At 35.9% G+C, this 23,653-nt stretch overlaps 2 protein-coding genes across 2 annotated transcripts; both read right to left on the bottom strand.

The window, feature by feature from the left end:
* Positions 1-72: 72 nt before the first annotated feature.
* On the bottom strand, positions 73-684 carry LOC149226234 (uncharacterized). Its single transcript, XM_089380141.1, has one exon. The coding sequence runs from the start codon at positions 682-684 to the stop codon at positions 73-75; it is 612 nt and encodes a 203-aa protein (XP_089236267.1).
* Positions 685-21,805: 21,121 nt separating this feature from the next.
* LOC149226233 (uncharacterized) lies at positions 21,806-22,994 on the bottom strand. The gene has a single exon (XM_089375245.1). It carries the CDS (start codon positions 22,491-22,493, stop codon positions 21,900-21,902), a length of 594 nt encoding a protein of 197 aa, XP_089231371.1. The 5' UTR covers positions 22,494-22,994; the 3' UTR covers positions 21,806-21,899.
* Positions 22,995-23,653: the final 659 nt, after the last annotated feature.

The following is a 23,653-nucleotide window of genomic DNA, read 5'->3' as shown; positions in this document are numbered from 1 at the left end:
ACCCATGAGTATGTAATTCAAGGGATATTTAGGACATTGGAATACATAGAAATGTTTCTTTGAGAATGAATTTCATTCAATAAAACCAGTCCTCCTCCAAAATGCATTTCGTACCTGACTGAGATCTCTGCCTTTGAGAGTCCTGCCAACACCTTCATACACCAAGGAAGTGGTTTGTCTCTGTGAAAGCTGCTTGGCAATGACTTCATGAGGTGGGATCCTCTCAAAATCACTACCATCTTCATCATCATCACTGTTATGTTTATCAACTATTGTAATTCTTGTACTCTTGTAATTCTCATTTTTCTTTTCCTTCCATGCTATGTGAGACCAGTCAGGGATATTCACAGGAGCAGAAGACTGATACGTTGTTCTCCCCTTATTTTTCTCGTCGTCACATGAACCCTTCCTAGGAATCTTCGCTGAATTAGTGCCACAACTACTATTCTCCTCCTTAATCCCCTTAGATCGGCATCCTGTAACTATAATACAACCCTTCTCCTGTGAGCCAATCTGCTTGGTCTCGGCATCATCAACACCACCCCATATATCCTCTTCATTAAACGCTTCCATTCTCTCCCAATGATCAGAAATACTCTCGGATTGCGGCGGCCCGAGGAGCTTGTAAGTATGATAATTCTCGTTCGGTTTCGACCTCCCCAACATAGAATTACTCCGATCCATAGCTACCCAAGAGATTTCTTCAAGATCCTACTCATAAAATTCTCTATCAAGCTACACAGATTGAGCCAATTTTAGGCTTTCCTGCTCCACCTAGAAATTCTACACAAAGTTTTCCCGAAATTTAAATAGCCCAACTCTAAGAGCCTACCTAGATCCTCTGATTGAACTAATTCTAGGTTATTTTTCTCAAATTCGGCTAATTCTCAGTTCCGGTGCAGTGCTTACCATCATAGTCCTCTTTGTAAGACTCGATTTTTATGGGAGCTCTGCGCTGAGGGCAAAACTTATTCGTTAAGCAGTTGTTTGGAACCGATTTGCCCACCCGTCTGGTTGTACTCGATCCCACTGAAATCAAGAACCACCATTAGACCTGATAAAATTTGCATTCGAATATTGATTTCATCCGGTTAGTAGTGTGGAACATCAGTCGTCGTTCCCCTCCATCCTGTACGCCCCTATGTTCCCTACTACCACCACAACTGATTTCATTGTGTTAGAACATTAATCATGACTGCACCACAACTGATTTCATTGTGTTAGAACATTAATCATGACTGCACAAACGGCGCCGCCCACTGTTCACACGTCAGCGCATCATTTCAAGACAGCGGAGATCGGCGGAGGGACCTCCTTCATATGCATCTATAAATAATTATGTTTAGTAATGAAATATCAAGCTCATTCTATGATTCTTCATCAAGTGAGCTGTGAGGTGAGGCGAAGCCGTGTGGCTTCTGTTGTGCATGAAAGTTGTGTTCTGTGAGAGTAAAGTGTGTTCTCTGTTGACTGAACGTGAAGCTGCTTGTTGTGTAGAAGATGCTTGTTTTCGGTCATGGTATCAGATTCCACTAAGCTCGGTGGATTAAAGGCTGGAGGGCTCCTTGGTGTAGAGGTTGCAGTCGTGATGAGTGAAAACAGTAAAACTGCCTGTAGTCTGGTTATGTTGAAAATATAATTTCAACTGCGATCGCCGATATCGCATCGGCAAAATGAAGTGAAGGAATTATAAAGGAGCCTTTGTGTTTGCGATAAGCGATTGCCGATATCGCATCGGCAAAGTCGAAGTGAAGGAATCATAAAGAAGCTTTTGTGCTTCCGACGAGCGATCGCCGATATCGCATATCGGCAAATCGGCATATCGGCAGGTTGGAGCATCGGAGGCAGGCAGTGGCAGCAATGTAAAACATCGCCGATGAGCGATCGCCGATATCGCATCGGCACATCGCTATCGGCAATGTCATAGGGTCGGCGTCTTTGACATGAGTAAAGTTGCGATGCGATGCAAATAAAGTCAATGGTTAAAGTACAAGTCTGCAGCAAATAAATTTGACGTGAAGTAAAAGTTCCTTTACCGCCAGTAAATGTCAGTAAAACAGTAAATGCAATTTACTGTGGGTTGGTAAGTTTTGGTGAAGTTTTTAATTTTATTTCAGCGGGAGTATGGGCAAATTTAAAGAATGGTATGGGCAAGTCATCGCCCTATCTTTAATGTTTTTGATATATGTTTCTTGTGTGTGCTCATTTTGTATATGAGTGAATTGCACATGAAATTAAAAAATGTGAATGATAACGCACAGCAGTGTGTAAAAAGATAGAACCAGATGATGTAATTTTTGGTGTAGGGAAAAACCATGTGTGGTTTTGCACAGCAGTGCATAAAGATAATGGTGGAGCGAGTTTTTGTAACTCTGTAAGTTTTGTTTTTACAGCAGCATGTAAAAGAAGGTTTTTACACCAGTGAATGTAAAAGGGGTTTTACTGCAGTAAACTCAGCACAGTAATTTCTCAGGTGAAAACAGAGTTTTTGCTGAATGTAAGTTTTCTTTGAAAATCCCTCTGAGTGAAAGAGGATGAAGTTTGTATCAAGCTTTGTATTTTAATCAATAGAAATATTTTTATGGCTGTGTAATACTCTATTATGAGTAGATTTGTTTTAAAAGCTTCCCTGTGCACAAAGGTCCTGGAACAGTGGAAACAGAGCATTGGCTCTGTGGTGTTAGAATGTCTGGTTTTGGTATTTCCCATTTAAAAAATATCCAACAGTGGTATCAGAGCTAGTCCAGGCTCTTTGATGGTGACAGAGCAGGTTCATGCTCTTTGAAGACTCAAAGAAGCTGAAGGAAGGTGTGGTTGCAGCACAGAAAGCTTCTCCAGCAGTGTGAAGTTTCAGCCAAAGGGATTCAGGTATTTCTCAAGTTTTTTGAGTTATTATTGAAGGAACAGTCAGTGATTTAAAAAACACAGTCAAGTATTTGAAGCCCAGATAAGAATGGCAAGGTCAAAGAAGAAAGCCTCCAAGCCTGCTAAAAATGTGTCTCCCCCCTCTACTAAACTAGAAGGCAATCCATTAGAATACATTTTATTTGAAACCCCAAAGCTTGATGGAAACTTTGATGTATGGGAAATAATGATGAGGGCTTTCCTAATGTCTGAGGGGATTGAAGTCTGGGAGTCAGTGATTGATGACAGCAAGATGGATAAAGAATCCATGGAGTATGATGCACAAGCAGTAAAACTAATCTTGGATGGACTCCCTGACTCTGTGAAGAGGAATCTAGGAAAATATACATCAGCAAAAGATATATGGGACAGACTGCATGACCTTCATGCAAAGGGAGCACTGACCATGACAATGAGTCAAGAAGAACTCATCATAGAAGCTGAGAATGAAAAGCTTGACCTCATTAAACTTCAAGTAAAAGAAAGGGATGAAGAGGTTACCAAGCTCAAGAAGGAACTTGAAGAATGCAAGAGGAAACATCATGAAGAAGTCATATCCATGACAAATCAGCTGAATGAAGCAAAGAAGCAGGCAGATGCCTTGACAAGTCAACTTGAACAAAGGCACAAGAGAGTGAATAAGCTTGTAGAAGAGATTGGACAGTACAAGGTAGAGGTCTCCTCCCTTAAGTCCGAACTACAAGAAGCCAAGAAGCAGGCACAAGGAGCTGAAAAGAAAATGAAGAGCAGTCAAGCAAAAGATGAAGAAATCTCCAAAATGAAGACAGAGATTATCTCCTTCAAAGTAGTAGCAGCTGAAGCTACTCGTAGCAAGGAAGAAACTGAGGGACAACTAGCAAAGAAAAGTAATGAATGTGAAAAGTTAGGAGAAGAGATTGTCCTCCTCAGGAAGAAGGTTGAAGGGATGAACAAGATCATGAAGAGCTCTCAAGCTCTGGATGACATGCTCAGCTATCATAGATCTCCATCTGATAAATCAGGACTTGGATATGTAGCTGAATCCTCAAACAAGGATGAGGATGCTTTAAGCAAAGGAGATGTGAAGAAGCCAGAAAGAGATGGTGATGCTCCTAGTTCCAGCAAAGGCAAGGAGAAAAATGAAGGCTGCAATAGAAGGAATCATGCTCCAAGCAGAAAACCAGCTTCAAGAGGAAATGTAGCTGATGGCAAAGAGGCAAGAGGCAATGGTCATCAACAAAGGATCTCAAGGCAGCAAGGCTTCAGAAGTGCATCAAGGAAACCTCCATCTCCCAGGTACCAAAGTTCATTTTATGGTTATTGTTATTCATGTTCAAACTTTGGTCATATGGCAAAAGATTGTAGAGCATTTCATGGAGATAGATGTTGTGGTCTCCGACAATCTTCAAGAAATAATTTCACAAGAAGAAATCATGAATCTTTATTCATGAAGAATGTTGAATGTTTCAAGTGTCATAACATTGGGCATATGGCACGTGAATGTAACTTAACATGGGCTCCTATGCAAGCTAGACCCATGCAAAAGAAGAAGGTTACACAAGTATGGAGAAGAAAAGAAATACAGTGTGAAAGCCCCTTAAGCAACGCAGCTGATCTAAGTTTGTTTTGAGAAAACTTGCCAAAAGAAGACAAGTATACATTAAAGGGGAGCTTGTAATTTTTGTTTGCTGAACTGTATTAACAGTCATTTGTTTATGGAGGATGTATTGCAGCGCAGCAGTTGCAAATGAAATTTTTGTTAATTCCTCTAGAAGGTAATATGCAGCAGTGATGAAATCAGCAATGTTTTTGCTTTGTTTTTATGCAATATGCACAGAAATGCATAAAGAAGAAAAGAAGGCAGCGCTGAAATATAAAGAGCAGCAGCGAGATAAGAGAAAAATGCAAAGCATGGAGACCCTCACAGCAGTGGGAAGACAGAACATAAAACAGCAGTTTGAAATTTGTTTATGGAGCACATGGATTAGAATGAACAGCAGTTTGAAATTTTTTTTGTGGTGCACATGCATTGAAATGCATAGCAATGGAAGGTAGTTTCCTTTTATGTAGTATGAGAGAATACACTCACAGCAGATTGAGTTTAATGCACAACAGATGAAATGTTTTGTAGTGGGGATGAAAATGCAAAGCAGTGAGAAGAAAATGAGAAGGCAAAACGCAGCAGAGCGTAAATGCCCAGTGGCTGAGAATGCAATGAAATTTCTCACACAGCAGTAAAAAAAATTGTAATGTTTTTCTTCATATGCAATGCAGCATGCAAAGAAATGCGTAAAGAAAAACAGGGACAGCAGATTTTTAATGCACACTGGATGTATAAGAATGTGTGTGGCAGCAGAAAGCCAAAGGAATTGCACAGTAGTGCATTGTGTAAAAAAAAAAATTGAAGACTAAGATTGTGTGAAGCAAGGGTGCATAAGAAAAGGTAGCAGCCTGTGTTATTTTTTGTGGAGAATGAAGTGCCAAGAGTACGGGCACACAGCAGTATGTTGAAACAAAAGGCAGCAACTGTGCAAATTGCAGAGGCAACGCAGCAGCAAATAAAAACCCAGGGATGACAGTCTATGGTTATGGGTATGGACAGCAGTGAATATAAAAGAAAGATGCAGCAACATTAAAGTTTTGTTGAAGGAATGAGATGTAATGGACAACAGCATGATGGCAAGAAGGAGAAGCACACAGCAATGCAAATAAGAAAATGCAGCAGCATAAAGTTTTGTTGAAAAAATGAAAGCAGTGAGTGTAAAAAATGTTTACACACAGCTGTGTAAATTCGTAAATTGGGACAGTGTAATTGTTCCAGAAAAGACAGAGTATTTTGTCTTTGAAGAATGCACAACAATGCAGAGTTTGCAAAGAAATGTAAGAGAAGTGCAGCAACACAACAACAAGTCTAGACACAGCAGTGTGAGGTAGACACAGTAAAGAAGATGGCATAACAGCGCAGCAGAGAATATACAGCAGCATAAAAGAACATTGTAATGAGTTTGCACACACAGCAGTGCAATGGTTGTTTGTTTTGGAACTGCATTTGAAGCAGTCATTTGGTGAAACCCTCTATTGAAGAGGAAGGTGCTTTTAAGCACATTGTCATTAGTGAATCCCTCTGTAATGAGGAAGGTGCTCTTAAGCACAGTTACATTGGTGAATCCCTCTGTTCAGAGGAAGATGCTCTCTAGCATAGTTTGGTAGATCCCTCTGACATGAGGAAGGTGCTCTTAAGCACAGTTTCAGGTGAATCCCTCTATTAAGAGGAAGACAACTTTGTTTGTTTATGAACTGCAGCAGAAGCAGTTGGTGAATCCCTCTATTCGAGGAAGATTGGTGAACCCCTCTATGTGAGGAAGATATTCTTGTAACAACAGTTGGTGAATCCCTCTATGTGAGGAAGTGTTTGGGTATGATTGAATGCCCGACAGTTGAAATTAAAGGGGAGTGTTGAAAATATAATTTCAACTGCGATCGCCGATATCGCATCGGCAAAATGAAGTGAAGGAATTATAAAGGAGCCTTTGTGTTTGCGATAAGCGATTGCCGATATCGCATCGGCAAAGTCGAAGTGAAGGAATCATAAAGAAGCTTTTGTGCTTCCGACGAGCGATCGCCGATATCGCATATCGGCAAATCGGCATATCGGCAGGTTGGAGCATCGGAGGCAGGCAGTGGCAGCAATGTAAAACATCGCCGATGAGCGATCACCGATATCGCATCGGCACATCGCTATCGGCAATGTCATAGAGTCGGGGTCTTTGACATGAGAAAAGTTGCGATGCGATGCAAATAAAGTCAATGGTTAAAGTACAGGTCAGCAGCAAATAAATTTGACGTGAAGTAAAAGTTCCTTTACCGCCAGTAAATGTCAGTAAAACAGTAAATGCAATTTACTGTGGGTTGGTAAGTTCTGGTGAAGTTTTTAATTTTATTTCAGCGGGAGTATGGGCAAATTTAATGAATGGTATGGGCAAGTCATCGCCCTATCTTTAATGTTTTTGATATACGTTCTTGTGTGTGCTCATTTTATATATGAGTGAATTGCACATAAAATTAAAAAATGTGAATGATAACGCACAGCAGTGTGTAAAAAGATAGAACCAGATGATGTAATTTTTGGTGTAGGGAAAAACCATGTGTGGTTTAGCACAGCAGTGCATAAAGATAATGGTGGAGCGAGTTTTTGTAACTCTGTAAGTTTTTTTTTTACAGCAGCATGTAAAAGAAGGTTTTTACACCAGTGAATGTAAAAGGGGTTTTACTGCAGTAAACTCAGCACAGTAATTTCTCAGGTGAAAACAGAGTTTTTGCTGAATGTAAGTTTTCTTTGAAAATCCCTCTGAGTGAAAGAGGATGAAGTTTGTATCAGGCTTTGTATTTTAATCAATAGAAATATTTTTATGGCTGTGTAATACTCTATTATGAGTAGATTTGTTTTAAAAGCTTCCCTGTGCACAAAGGTCCTGGAACAATGGAAACAGAGCATTGGCTCTGTGGTGTTAGAATGTCTGGTTTTGGTATTTCCCATTTAAAAAATATCCAACAGGTTATAATTGTAGACAATGAAGCCGTGAGAACTGTTTGAAGAGGGTGTTGTGCGTTGACAGCCTGAGAGCCGCAGAAGCACCACTGTTAGTGAATCTGCCTATGGAGCGGTTTGTTGTTGGATGCAGCGAGAGCGGTGGGCAAGTGTGCTGCAAAGAAACAACTGATTAAGCGTTGGAGCCGTGAGGGGCGTTGTTCATACTCGGTTTCTTGTATGTGGGTAACCCCAAATTCAGCTAGAAACTGTGCGAGAAAAAGATGTGGTATGACGGTGTGGCTGCTAGGATTTAGCAGAAATCTGCTGAGTGAAGCTTCTGAGATGTGTTTGCACCGAGTTGTGTTTAAAGGACTGTTTTGAACCAGCCACCGCAAATTTAGTAAGTGGAGGAGCAGTGGCGAGGAGGAGCCGCCTTGAGAAGCAGCAAGCAAAGGCTGTGAGGAGAAGCGGCCTGCAAAATCCGCTGCTCGTCGACAAGCGTTTGGAGGACGTTGCATTGCTAGTGGGCTAAGTGTGGATTTGCTGTCTGTGTGGATCAAATATGTGAGTGTTGAAAGACCGTAGCGTGGAGGAGCCTGGAGGGCCGAGGAAGAGCGTAGAGGGGCACCGAGAGCTGTAGATGCCGTGAACAACTATTGTTGTTGAAGGACTATGTGTGAGAAGATTGTGTTAAGTGCTGGAGTGATGAGGAGCTGCCTGGAGAAGGTAATGGAGCTTTAGAAGTCACTGCAATCGACTTGCCAGTGAGTTGTCAGCTAGCCTATGAAGGATTATCATAGAATATTCAGAAGCATGGTCAAAAGAGGAGACAGTGTCGGAGAGAATTGAAATAGGTGAGGAGAAAGAATGAAATGGCAATAGTTGTAGAAGAATATGAAATGGTTCAACCAAAAGTAGATCTGAATCCAATAGAAGACTTTGAAGACACCGATGCAACACTGGAACGATTAATGTTGCTTTTGCAAATTTTCTCAAAATTTAAACTTTGGGCAATAAAAATGGAGGGATTGTTTGGTTCAGTAAATTTATGGCAATTTGTTCAAGGAATTTCCATAAATGCCACTGATAAAAGTAGAGGTGCAGTGGCATTGCTTCTCATCATATCAGCTTTAGATGAAAATATTTTGTCTAGTCTTTTGTATGAATTTGGTGAAATATGTGATGCAAAAATATTTGGGGATATTCTTGAAATGAAATACAGTACAGAGGGTAGTGAGAAAGCTGAAGTTAATGAAGGTGTTGTTGCTAAAGGTGATTGTATTGAAAGCATCATAGTTGGGATTAAGGCTGAAAGTATGTCTTTAGCTGACAATAGAGTAGTATGTGATATTAAGGAAACTCCCTGTGATGCAGAGATTTATGAAGTCAAATTTGATGACAATTATGTATCCCATGAAGAGTGGTTCAATATGATGCATGAAGAGCATTTTATTGATGAGTTGTTGTTTGGAGAAAAGAGTTGCCTACCTCCATACACAAATCAAATGTAGTACAACATGTTTGCAGCAACAGAATTGACGAAAGAGGTTGAAGACATGAATCAATCAACTATGTCAGCAAAGAAAAATGAAGGAAGCAAAGCTCTTTACAAAGAGCACGATGCCAAAAATCAATATGGTTTTTTTAATGAATCTAACATTGATTTTGAGTGTGTAGATATTGAAAATCAGAAAGAAGCAACAAAACTTGAAAAAATTGCAAACATTAAGGACAAGTATAAGTCCCAAGAACTTAAAGCTGCGTTGAATACAAAGAATGTTACCCTGCAATCAAGAAAAGAGAAACTCAATCACTATCTTATGACAATAAAGGGAAAGATGAAACTGCACCAGCAAAGGAAAAGGAACAAGCATGGACCCTTTAATAAGAAGGCAAAAATGTAATGTTTTGTTGTAAGCCTAGCTAAGGTTTAGACGAGCATGAAAGTTAAATTTAAAGTCGTCGTGATTAAGAGAAAATGTTAGAACATTAATCACGACTGCACAAACGGTGCCGCCCACTGTTCACACGTCAGCACATCATTTCAACACTGCGAAGATCGGCCGAAGTCATTATTGACTTTCCTTCATATGTATCTATAGATAATTATGTTTAGTAATGAAATATCAAACTCACTCTATGAGTCTTCAAGTTTCTAATACATTGTTCAATCTAAACCCGATAAAATTTGTATTCCTGGAGGAGCGGAATTCGAATATCGATTGTATCCGGTTAGTAGTGAGGAACATCAGTCGTCGTTCCCGTCCACCCTTCACACCCCAATGCTCCCTACTACCACCACAACTCACTTCATTGTTCAATCTACCCTATACATTGTTCAATCTAAACCCGATAAAATTTGTATTCCTGGAGGAGCGGAATTCGAATATCGATTGTATCCGGTTAGTAGTGAGGAACATCAGTCGTCGTTCCCGTCCACCCTTCACACCCCAATGCTCCCTACTACCACCACAACTCACTTCATTGTTCAATCTACCCTCATGCCCCCGGCAATACCAGCATCCCGTACTCTTGAAAGTTCCATAGCTCAAGTTTTTTATTATTGATGACAATGATAAAGTAGAGGATAATATAAGATGTGTTTCCGAGGACACCGGCCATACTGCACTTTTGTTGTTTTGATGTGATCGCTATACCTATGAATATTGTTGCTTTCCATTAATTTGGTTTTTTATAATGAATTAGATTTATCACCATCAAAAAATAATTAGATCCCTAAAAAATTACTTCATCGGAAGCCTGGTAACTTTGATGGAAATCATGTTTTCATTATTTTGGAGACTAAAACGTGTACAGGAATTTTTTTTTCATCGTACACACAGACATTGTTTTGATTGCAGGCATAAGGTCGGTGAATACCGTTCACATTCAATTGGAATCACTTTTAGCGCCCGGACCTTCCGTGGACCAATAGAATATTGCCGACGAATACTCAAAATTGACACTTTACTGTTCAAAGTCAACGTACATATTAGGCCCTATCCCATCGTTGTGAATATTCAATAATATCGACCTTAACAATCCCGCAATGATTAATGTATGTTTGTTGTGCAGGTGACCAGGGATGGAATTTGAAGAAACTAAAAATTCTTCAAAATCTAAACATTCTTTGTTAAAATGGTTAGAATGGGCACTCTAGATGTGAAAATATTCAAAATTTTTGTTTTGAATTCCAATCTTGTTTACCAGTAATGCGTATGAGAGAGGCACGAAGTAGAATAAATTCAAGTACAGTTAACTATTTGTCTTACTTTTGACTTTCAGTTTAATCTATATTGGTTAGATATATGGAATCTGCCATCATTATAAAATTGTTAAATGTGATTGATACACGACATATACCAATAAGCTACCATTGCTATGTGATTATTCTGCTTGTTTCTTAACATAATTAATTAACTTAATTAACTGCAACATATATAACCACACCAATAATAATTTATGCAGCATATACTTTTTTTACGAACAGAAACTTAACAACAATGTAATATATTTAATATTATTGATTATAGGAACATATATTAATTATTTAAAAAGAGAATACCACCTTTTTGTATGGCAAAAATTGAAAATTGTGGAGCACATAATTGTTTTTCTCAATATTGAAAATAGTTAAATAGATTACATTCGAGACATTATTAACAAATGACTCGAGTGAGACTGAACTAAACGTGACTAACTGAAATTGAATTAGGAAATTTGGATGGATGGTTTTGACACCTAGAAAATGGTTGGAATTAGATTCTTCAACACTCACCCTTAATTACAACCACATAAAAAAATTAAACTAAGATTCTAGTCTATGTCTCAGCTAGGGAAAAAAATTCAGATCATTTGGACCTCCTTTTCTTTTTCTTTTCTTCCACATTCTATAGCCACTAAATTGCTTAAACTTTTTCTTTTCATTTGCTAGTGCATGTTCTCCATTGTTCGAGGTTGTCTAAGCATGTCTTGGAATTCTTCAAAAATCGGCTTACATGTGGAGTGCTACCACATGTCATCTTCTGTAGTGTTCTTTTCATCATCCATCTTTCGCTGCAACATAAATCTATAATACAATTTCATCTCTTCGAGACTCTAATACCTGAAAATTTCATTAATATTTTCATCATCAAAGTTGCCTTCAAGGTTCATTGCTACAAACTCTAAACAGACTTTGTCAAGACATGGTGTTGCAAGTAATGTTTCAAGAAAATTTAACCCTTCGTCATAATCATCTTGTTTACCTGCACATTGGAAATCAATGCTAAGTGTAAAAACATCTGCAAAACCATATTGGTTTTGTTCCTTCTGTCTGCAATGAGAGCTTTCTCCTGTTTCATTTCCTTCTTTGCCTTTGTTTTTGTCTTTGTTTTCTCATTATGGGCTTCCTCCTTTGGCTTTTACTCTATTTTTATTTCTTTCTTTGTCTCTATATTTGTCTCTTCAAACTTCCTTACTACCCTACAATTTTGCACACAGGTTGTCTTGCATTTGGTTTTCAGATTCAAGTGGGATTTTCGCATGGAATAACATCATTTTGATATCATGTTTTTGTTACATCATATGCAACCATACGTAATGAGATAACAAGTCTTCATCAAATTTAACATCAGCAAATTGAATTATTGGATTGACCACAACATTGGATGCTCCAACGGTAGCTTCATTGTCATCAACAAGGTCTGTTGTTGGGTTCACCAAATTGTCATTAGCAAGCTCTATTGTTGGATTCATCAAATTGTCATCAACAAACTGTATTGCTCGATTCACCAAATCGTGATGAACAAATCATGATCAACAAGCTCTTTTGTTGGAATCACCAAATTTTCATCCACTTACAACTATGCCTAGTGGGATTCACGAGCATCTATGTGTTCCTTCTCTGCTTTTTCTTCACAAACATCATCCACTTGTGTCTAAGCATAGTGGGATTCAACATAATTATAATCTTCAACTAAATTAATCCCCCCTTACACCAAATATCATTTCAAGGGTATCCCAATCTTCCCTCATCTTTTTTGCACGGTGAGATCATTTGACTTTATTTTTTTTGGCACAGTCAATGCATCCTTCAACACGTTGATGATACATTGGGTCGCCAAATTTCACTCTCATAACTTTTTGTCAACCAATGCACTTAAGCAGAGTGATCAACTATGTTGGTCACTTGATTTATCTATTTTTTAATTTGTTCGCTTTTCCACAATTTAGATTTTTAGAATTGGATTTCTCTCTGCTGCTTCACAGGAGGCTTCTTCAAACTTCTGCTTCTCTCTCAAAGAGTATTATGTAGACTCACCTCTTCTCCCCATTGCTTTCACTTCATTCACATTGTTGCTTTATGGGAGTCTTATGCAAACTAGCTCTGATACCATGACAAAACTTGAACATTGTGGAGCAGAGGATTTCTCTTCTCAATATTGAAAATAGTTAAATAAAATACATTGGAGACATTAATAATAAATGATTGCAATGAGATTGAACTAAACCAGACTAACTGAAACTGAACTAGGAGACTTGGATGGACGATTTTGACACCTAGTGGGTGGTTGGAATTAGATTCTCCAACATTATACTTCAAAGCTAACAATCTCACTTTTAATCAACTATTACAATGATGCTCTGCATCACTTCTCCATAGGTATGTCATTCTTCCTATAAAGTATAGTACATTAGCAACAATATCACCATTCTTGACTTTGAATTCCTTCAAAGAGATAAACTCAAAAACTACATGATTTGCATCCTACATTTAATTTTTTTTTATATTTATTATCACACATTTGACTCATAAAATTCACAAATTCTTCAATGTTCGAACCTAAGGATAGGAATCCAACTTCAAATGACCTTATCCATCTTTTAACGAAAGATAAATCATAAGATAAATAGGTTTTTGGAAAGCATACAAGTGCAACGACAATACGCTATACTACTTTACCATATCCTTACAGGGATTCAAATACATGTAACAAGAATAGAAACATGGTTATCAAGATGCAAGTACTTTATGCACAATCAACAATTAAAACAATATTGATGTTAACTATATGCATATATGCTAGTGTCTTACAAGAGGAACAATTGGGTATAAGTGTAAGGTATCTCATAATTTTTCATGGAGATAGTGCATCTTATCCAATACTATATGTGTCAGACTTTGAGAGAATTTGTTTCAAGTTCCAATACCAGGACCACATTAAAAAAAAGTCTCTCAACATTTAATTAACAGTAAAAAAATCCTGATAACCCTCATAACAGTTTTAGGTCATGGTTGAATATTGGACATGGCTCGTGCTAATGTTGATCTTAACATGAATGGCCTCACTTGGAGAACTAGAAGAGCAGTCGTGGACGGTTTTCAATGGTATGGATTGTGGTTAGAAGGCTAGGAACAAAACAAAACAAAAGCTATTGGAAACCAAACCAAACAAAACAATTCAATTCCAATGGCCTAATGCCTTAATCTGTAACACAAGTGGTATATGTAAATTTAATCTATTATTTATTGGTTTGAAACTGAAAATTTATTTTCATATTTTCATTATTATTTGTGTGATGATGTATAAGATGAAGAATATTCCCTTAAAATAAATTTTGTCTATTTATTTATTAAAACATAATATTACTCTACATAAGTTGAAATAGGTAGATCTGAGATATAAATCTAGAATATTCATATAAAAATATTCATAAAATTTAATTTGTATAAAAATAATTTAAATAATTTAGTGTTATTTGAAATTTGTATATGTTTTTAATGTGAAAGAAAAATCAATTTTGAGATAATAATTGAAAGAAAAAAAAAGTTGAAAGAACCCATAAATATACAAAGGAAAAAGGAAAAAACTAAACCAATAAACAAAATCTAGTTAGGTGATAAAAAAACCTTAAAGATAACAAAAAAGTAACCAATAAGAAGGGTGGAAAACCTAAAAAATAGAATAGTAATAATTTAATAATGATGTTAAGAGTTAATATAATATATTTATAAATGTGCAATTAATTATAATTGTTATAAATCATTTAAACCATAGATATTAATATGATCATGATACGTGTAATACATATAAATTAATAATTATTATTATTATTTTAACTTAAAAAATGTCATAAAATAAGAAATCGGTAAAACAGTATAAGAATATACTATACAACTACTATAGTATAACATGGTAATACATTTACTTAGCATATTATACATGAAGGCCTATATTTATAATACAATTACACACCAAGAAAATATCAAAAGGAAAAGGGAATGAAAGATAGAAGAGCTATGGTAGGGAGAAAATATTCTATTTCTTCGGGAAAAAAAAAAAAAAAAAAGCTATGGTAGAGAGAAACGTAAAATAACTATAAGGTGTGAGGGTGTGAGGGTGTGGGAGTCAAATTTAAAATAATTTGAGGTGGGAAGGTGAGAAAGTCAAATTTAAATGTCAAATCTAAAAGGATGTGGAATTATTTTTAGGATTAAAGAAAGAGAATAAAAAATTAAAAGAACCATGGAGAAAATTAAAAATAACCACAAGGTAGGAGAGTCGAATAAAAGGATATGGAACTATTTTCGGAATCAAAAAGACTCAATTACCACTTATTTCAATACCACGATTCCTATAAAGATTCTGGTAATGTTTTATTAGGTCAAGAGCTTCCTTAAGTGGCCTACTCTCGTAATGTTTTTCTCCTTAGTTGATCTCGACATTCTCTAGCCATAATACTTTGTTTTTGAGGAGAGTTCAGCAAATATTCAAATACTTATCATCAACTCTCTGCTCTTTTCTATGTTGTTTTCATCTTTTTTTTTTTAAGTAGTATCTTATTTCCCTAATATAGATTTTAGTACAAGAGCAATCTATTTCATCTCCTTTACATTGTTGCTGGTCTATGCTATCTATCCAGGTGTGAACATGGTAGTAATATATGAGGGCCTAGAAGTAAGCTGAGGCTATATACTTATATCCAATATTCTTAAAATTTTAATTAATTTTTGTTTTTTACAATTTTCATTAAAATATATTTATATTTTCTTATATAAGTAAAATAAAAGACATTAGTGTTATTGTTTGTAAGTTTTATTTAGCAATTTATCTAACCATATATTTATAAATGTATTAAGTTGATTTTTATATTTTGTTTTTTCAATTACAATTAAATGATACATTTTTTCTTAAAAAATTTCAACCTTCCATTTTAATAAACCCACTCAAATTTAAAATAAATTTACTATCCTCATACAACTCTCCTCAACCTTCCATTTTAATAAACCCACTCAAATTTAAAATAAATTTACTATCCTCATACAACTCTCCTCTCCTCATTAGATCCCTTCATTTAAGTGAATTGCAAGGAATTAACAATGCACTATCTAGTGCTGCACCGTTTGTAGGTAATACTTAGTAATTTCAATGGAGACAGGAATCCTATCTAAAGCAAGGAAGGGATATAAATCATGGAACTGTTCACAGATTAGCACGATGTTCCAAACAAATTCATTGGGAGGTCATGTTGCAAGCCTTTTATCTATGACAATATATTTGGGGAATTAGTTTGGGGAATTGTCTTTAAAGCTTTTTTTATCTATGACAATATTTTTGGGAAATAATGATCAATTTCGCTTCTGGGATGTTTCAATCGAGAGGGAAAGCTTCAAGCAATAACGTGCAATATTTGATTTGATGTAGTTTGATAAGTTTATTTTTCCGCAGTATCGTTTGCAGCGTGGTTCTTGCACGTCTACACAGGCCAAATATTAACATCCACGAGGCACATTAAATTTCAGGTATAGTGAAGCAATACCCAATAAACGAAGCGTTTTGTATATCTTTGTTTAGAAAAGGTGTTTCTACCATCCAAAATGGTAGAAGCAAATTTACATCGTTATAAATTCATTTTTAAAAATTCATAATTATATTATATAATTATTATTGTACATTAATTAAAGAGAAAAACATGTATAAAAAAAAATAATTCATATATGAAAGAGATGTTAGAGATTTGTTTGAGCTCATAAAAAAAACTAAATAATATGCAGGATTAAATCTTGTCCTGAAGATGAACCACACTCATTGGTTTGAAACACGTCCACCAAAATCTTCAATGTGATTTCTTCCGAAAAATTCTTATACATTATTATAAATTTTATTAAATGTAGTTTACAATTTTATTTTGTAAGGGTAGTTGTCTTAAATTTGACTCCGTCATAAAGTGAATCTGATACTGTTGTTAATAGGTTTACCATTGGTAGCTTACAAGTTCTAAATTTTTGTAACTCATGACATTTTCATGTACGGTAACTTATTTAAGGGAATGATAACTAGACTATAAAATATCTTTGGGCGAAAGAATAATAGATCTACTATTAGTAGTTGGTTTTTCCAAAATGATTTCTAGGAAAATTTATGGTGCCCATGTGTTTTTGTTATTATTTTTATATATTCCTTCTTTTATCACAACTGTATTAAACTGTCAACAACCGAGTGCTTGTGGATATGGAGATGATTGAGACTCAATTGATACTTGAACATGTAGATCTAAAACACAGATGTTTGTTGACGAAATGTCATCTAAATAAGATGGATGAAAATGACAGTAGTGATGACTAATGCCCATGTTGAGGGAACTATTGTGATCATGGTGGCCAAGGTCGAAGAAAGGATACCAAAACATGCATTGGAGGAACAATGAACAATGGTGTGTCAATGAACCTTGGATCCAAAGATTTAGAACCTAATGAAGTTTTGTTGCTGGGAAACTAAGAAATAAAAAAAGTTGTTAAGTGGCTCCTATGATGGATTTGTTTAAGATTGTATTTGAAAGATGTGTCATTGATAAATCACATGGATTTGGAAAGTGAGAGTGGTTTCCAATGTGAGAAGAGAATAGTAGATGGTTGGTGGAGGTTAAGGAGTATATACAAATTATGGATTGACACTTGTTAGAAATATAACAATAGATAGCTCATGTACTTGTACGGATAAGAGAGCATAGATGAGTTCAACCGTGCTAAGGCCTAATGAAGGGGTCATCATGTTATGAAAAGCTACAAAATTTCATGAACATCATTGAGTTTTTGGTTTAACTTGTAAAACCTAGCCATCAACAAGTTGTATTTTACAAGTTTGTTGTAAGACCTATTATTTAGGTATACATGTTGCAATGTGGTAGCACATGATGTCATCCTCTCATGGATAGAAAGGATGGAGGATCAAATTATAGAATGAACCTTTAGATTAGGTACAAGAGTAGTAGGTATATTTGTATCGTAACTTGAGCTTAGTTTTCTATAAGGCGTATTATTCAGACATACATGTTGTAAGAGTTTTGTATGATCAAGTTGTGAAATGGACCACATAAATAGATACAAGGGTGGTAGGGGTTCTTGTATTCTGGCTTCATGTGAGATTTGAAATATAATTATGTGAAATGGTTGATGAACCATGTATGCGAAAAAGTGTCCTAGAAAGGTGGCTGATACAATGATTGGTTGCTTTATATTCTTGTGAACGGAAACATTTTTATATGGACCTGGATATAAATATTTGGACTAAGCTATTCTCCCCAAGTCAAGGGGCAATGTTAGGGTAGTTAGGGTAAAATAGACATGGTTATAGAGTAAATTTCATATTATCATTAATAGGTTTACCATTCTTATTTTATGAGTTGTATGATTTGGTAACACATGGTCTTGTCTATGGTATTTGGGTACATGCTAACTACATTGTGTTGATATATTTTTTTCGCAATAATTTATGCAGTTTGGTTCTAATTGGATTAGATTGATTAACTGGTTCACTCACAAAATCGATTTTCAACTTTGTCATCAAGTTATTGGATGATCAACATTTTTAATTGGATTAAGCTACAATTCCATGTGTGTGTGTGTTTGTGTCTACACACGCAAACACACATAAACATATATATGGAGAGAGAGAGAGAGAGAGGGAGAGAGAATCGTTATATTAGAGTTGTTAAATTGTTGTTATTAGTCAAGAAATCATCTTGTTCATCAGAATGGTGTATTCTAACTAGGTACCTTTTTATGTCTTACCCTATTCCTTTTGGTCCCCTTAAGTCATATCTACTCGAAGGTTACGACATAGGTTCTCACTACTTGTTTTTCTTTGCAAACACCCTAAGCTTTTTGTTGACCTTCCCTATAATCATCATCTCCTTTTTCCTTCCATGTCAATATCCATGCTAGTGGGCAAGGTGTTGATGTGAGTCTTCCTCACAAGGAGAAGGGAATTTTCAAGCTTATCAGAGAGTTGAAGGAATTGGTCAAAGATATCATGGCACAACACAAAACCGTATAGAGTTGGAAAATTGCCAAGCCTCTTTGGAAGCTATGGTTGAAAGGGAGGGCCATTATGATTTTGGAATACATGAATATGTAACTCATTGGCTACCTAATTGGAAATATAACCAGGGGAAGAAAATGTTATCCATATACTTAGTAGAGATCTACTGGCATATGAAAACTCTTATGGGTAAGCTCCTCTTGGAATGGAATGGAGCTAAAGAGGTATTATGTCATGAGATGGGTCATAAAGAAAAGGAGGAGCACCATGATAATGGTCATTATGCCTACTAAAATTGAAGCACTACTTACTAAAGGAAAATGACTTGGCTGTCTTGGCAATCCAACCACTCCCATAGACGTTTCAACCACTACGTGATTGCTCTCATGTTTATAGTTTTAGATCTTCGTATCTCTTCATGGTGCATTTCTCTATTTTCAATGGTCTCTTGTCTTTATGTTTAAAAAACATCACTAATATTACCTATGTTATATTAATTTATGGACAAAAATATTTCTCTTAGCCATTATTTTGGTTACTAAGTGATAGACCATGGCCTGAATAATCATAACTTAGTTGTATAAGATGTAATTCACTCATTCAACCATAAAATTTATACCTTACATTATAAAAGAGGTAATGTGAAATTTTCAATAGTTGACACTTTTAGAATTTATTTATCACAATTTAAAAGAACATTTTTTTCGAAACGATTTTCTTCTTTGGCTTGGTTTATAAGGATACCAATACAACGCCTGATTTGATATGATTTCGTCTCATAACAAATATTATAGATTAATCGACTATAGTTTCGAATCATCCATGGATGAAGAGGAGATTGCACTCGCTATAGTTCATTTGTCTAATCATATTGTTGTTTTTTATAATGTTATTTGACATTTTATGTACGTTTACTTCTATATACTGTTTCATATGACAGCGATAAACATGGTAAGTATCTCCAAACAAAATAGTAGAATAAAAAATATGGAAGGCAAGGACTAACTTTTCGACGAAGAGCGCCCTCAGTTCCGATGGCAGAAACCTGTTCCTGCTCGCTTCATATTTGAAACTTCATTTTACTTCTCTCATGGAGGTTCATACTTCCAAACTCAAATTATCTTTTCATGGTTGGAAACTGAAATGGCCGAGGAGTGGAGGTACGTGTTACAGCATGAACGCAGGTAACTGCTAGAGAATAGGAACAACGACGTACTGGACAATAGAAATGTGACAGATAATTTTACTTGGAGGTTACAGATGGATATGGAAACTGCTTATCAATGGAAACCTCATCAATTACTGACACTAGCGTTCTTATTTGCAAGAATCCGACCACTTGAATATTCACACATTCTATGGCATCCAGTTCGCACAAACATTATATATATGGACTTGTTTACCGTGGCTACAATTTCACTCATAGGGCAAATTTCGTGGCAGTTAGAAAAATTTCAAGAAATTTGACTGATGGTATGGAAACTTCTTATCAATGCAAACCTCACCAATTACTGACACTAGCCTTCTTATGACCACTTGAATATTCACACATTCTATTGCATCCTGTTCGCACAAACATTGTAATGGCAGTAAATATTAAGCACAAACATTATATATATGGAGTTGTTTAAAGTGGTTACAATTTCACTCATAGGGCAAATTTCTAGAAAATTTTCAATAAATTTGACTGATAGAGTGTTTGAATGATTTTGTTTACTGTGGAAATAGATTCAGAACCATTAAAAACCCTTGGGACACTCAAAATCATGAAGCTTGATCATTGTAAGCTAGATTTCAAAAAAAAGAAAAAATTGGATTTTGTCAAAATCTTGCTAGAATTTCCATTATTTTCCAGGCCAAATTGTGGTCTTTTAGGCTACTCTTTATATATAGAAAGTCTCCATTGAATATTATTTTTTTCTCATGTAATACACAATTTATATGTAGTAAGTCTTCAATTAATATCATTGTTTTCTCATCCAATAGACAATGCAACAATTTGTGAGGGACCATCTGAATGCACCTATAAAATTTTCAAAAAAAATCACTGCTGGACTATTTGAATAGATTTTTTGATGGTGGAAATGGATTGAGCACCATCAACAACACTTCAGGCACCCAAAATCCAAAAGCTTTACAGCTATAAGTTGGATTTCCAAAAATTCAGCGGGATTTTAGCAAAATTTTACAAGAATATCCATGATTTTACAGGTGAAATTGTGGCTTCATTAGACTACTCTTTAGATATAGTAAGTCTCTGTTAAAAATCATTTTATTCTCATCCAATAGACAATTTATATATAACCAGTCTTCATTGAATATCATTTTTGAAAAAAATGTCTTTAGAAAAGTTTAAAAAAATTGACAATTGAATGTTTGAATCACTTTTTTGATTAACCTTCAACAACCCCACAGCCACCCAAACTCTTAAACATTGACAGCTATAAGTTGGATTTCCAAAACATTTCAACCATTTTTTATCAAAATGGCCCAAAATTTTAATTATTTTATGGACAAAATTGAAGCTCTTACACTACTCTTTATACATAATAAATCTCCATTAAATATTATTTTATCCTCATGCAATAAATAATATAAATTTATATATATTTAACAGGTATAGTAGTCATCAATCTCGGGAGACATGTCCCTATAGCAATTTTCACGACAAAGCTAGACAAAAAGGGTCGAGAACTAGCTCTGACATGCTCACTCTGGTATATCGTTCGAGCATAGCCCCATCAGTGGTTTTCAACTACTACTTTGTGTATTTCACGTACTGAATACATCAGCCTTTCATCATCTCTGATCTAGAATATTCTTTTCGTGTGTTTGTTTTAAGATCAATATTCTTTTCGTGTGTTTGTTTTAAGATCTACTCAGAAATTTTGTTTTAAAATCCATTCAGACCTTTCTGGAAATTAATTGCAAGATAATAGGATAAAAGAAAGCAGTTAATATGTACAAAGTTGGCTATTGTTTCTACAACCTATGTTATAAATATTGTTATCACACTTCGATTTTCAGATATTAAGAACCAAAAGATCAAAAAGCATGGCGTACAATGAAACCCTTATGATTTCAATTATAGACTGATCCATAAGGCTAACACCCATGAATATGTAATTCAAGGGATATTTAGGAAATTGGAATACATAGAAAAGTTTCTTTGATAATGAATTTCATTCAATAAAACCAGTCCTCCTCCAAACTGCATTTCGTACCTGGCTGAGATATCTGCCTTTGAGAGTCCTCCCAACACCTTCACACACCGAGGAAGTTGTTTCTCTCTGGGCAAGCTGCTTGGCAATGACTTGATGAGGCGGGATCCTCTCAAAATCACTACCAGCTTCATCATCATCACTGTTATGTTTATCAACTATTCCAAGACTTGTCCTCTTCTCCTTCCATGCTATCTGAGACCAGTCAGGGATATTCACAGGAGCAGAAGACTGATACGTTGTTCTCCCCTTATTTTTCTCCTCATGGCATGAACCCTTCCTAGAAATTTTCGATGAATTAGTGCCAGAACTACTATTCCCCTCCTTAATCCCCTTAGATCGGCATCCTGTAACTATAATACAACCCTCCTCCTGTAAGCCAATCTGCTTGGTCTCGGCATCATCAACACCACCCCATATATCCTCTTCATTAAACGCTTCCATTCTCTCGCAATGATCAGAAATACTTTCGGATTGCGGAGGCTCGAGGAGCTTGTAAATATGATAATTCTCGTTAGGTTTGGACCTCCCCAACATAGAATTACTCCCATCCATAGCTACCCAAGAGTTTTCTTCAAGATCTACAGATTGAGCCAAGATTAGCCTTTCCTGCTCCCCCTAGAAAGTCTACACAAAGTTTTCCCGAAATTTAAATAGCCCAATTCTAAGAGCCTACCTAGATCCTCTGATTGAACTAATTCTATGTTATTTTTCTCAAATTCGGCGAATTCTCAGTTCCGGTGCAGTGCTTACCATCATAGTCATCTTTGTAACGCTCGTTTTTTATGGGAGCTCTGCTCTGAGGGCTAAAACTCATTCTTTAAGCAGTTGTTTGGAACCGATTTGCCCACCCGTGTGGTTGTACTCCATCCCACCGAAATCAAGAACCACCATTACTAGACCCGATAAAATTTGTATTCGAATATTGATTTCATCCGGTTAGTAGTGTGGAACACCAGTCGTCGTTCCCCTTCATCCTTCACGCCCCAGTGTTCCCTACTACCATCACACCTGACTTCATTGTTCAATCTATCCTCATGTCCCCAGCAATACCAGCCTCGCCTACTCTTGAAAGTTCCATAGCTCAATTTTTTATTATTGATGATAATGATAAAGTAGAGGATAATATAAGATATGTTTCTGAGGACACCGCCCATACTGCACTTTTGTTGTTTTGATGTGATCGCTATAGCTATGAATATTGTTGCTTTCCATTAATTTGTTTTCAATTTTTTTATTATTGATGATAATGATAAAGTAGAGGATAATATAAGATATGTTTCTGAGGACACCGCCCATACTGCACTTTTGTTGTTTTGATGTGATCGCTATAGCTATGAATATTGTTGCTTTCCATTAATTTGTTTTTTTTTATAAGGAAGTAGATTGAGCACCATCGAAAAATAATTGGATCCATAAAAAATTGCTGGATCCGAACCCTTGTAACTTTGATGGAAATCATGTTTTCATTATTTAGGACACTAAAACGCGGAGATAAATTTTTTTTTCATCGTATACAGAGACATTATTTTGATTGCAGGGATAAGGTCGGTGAATACCGTTCACATTCAATTGGAATCATTATTAGAGCCCGGACCTTCCGTGGACCAATAGGATACTGCCGACGAATACTCAAAATTGACACTTTACTGTTCAAAGTCAACGTATATATTGGGCTCTATCCCATCGTTGTGAATAATATTAACATTAACAAT

The sequence above is a fragment of the Pinus tabuliformis genome, chromosome J, assembly GCF_031772625.1.
Source record: "Pinus tabuliformis cultivar Carrire ecotype Pingquan chromosome J, CPIR1, whole genome shotgun sequence".
Lineage (NCBI taxonomy): Eukaryota > Viridiplantae > Streptophyta > Pinopsida > Pinales > Pinaceae > Pinus > Pinus tabuliformis.
The sequence above is the reverse complement of the archived record's forward strand: the minus strand, read 5'-3'. Positions and strand labels throughout refer to the sequence as shown.

Bases quoted from the DNA above. Each gene is read 5' to 3' on its own strand.
- LOC149226234 (XM_089380141.1), bottom strand. From the start codon at position 684: ATGGATCGGAGTAATTCTATGTTGGGGAGGTCGAAACCGAACGAGAAT.
- LOC149226233 (XM_089375245.1), bottom strand. From the start codon at position 22,493: ATGGATGGGAGTAATTCTATGTTGGGGAGGTCCAAACCTAACGAGAAT.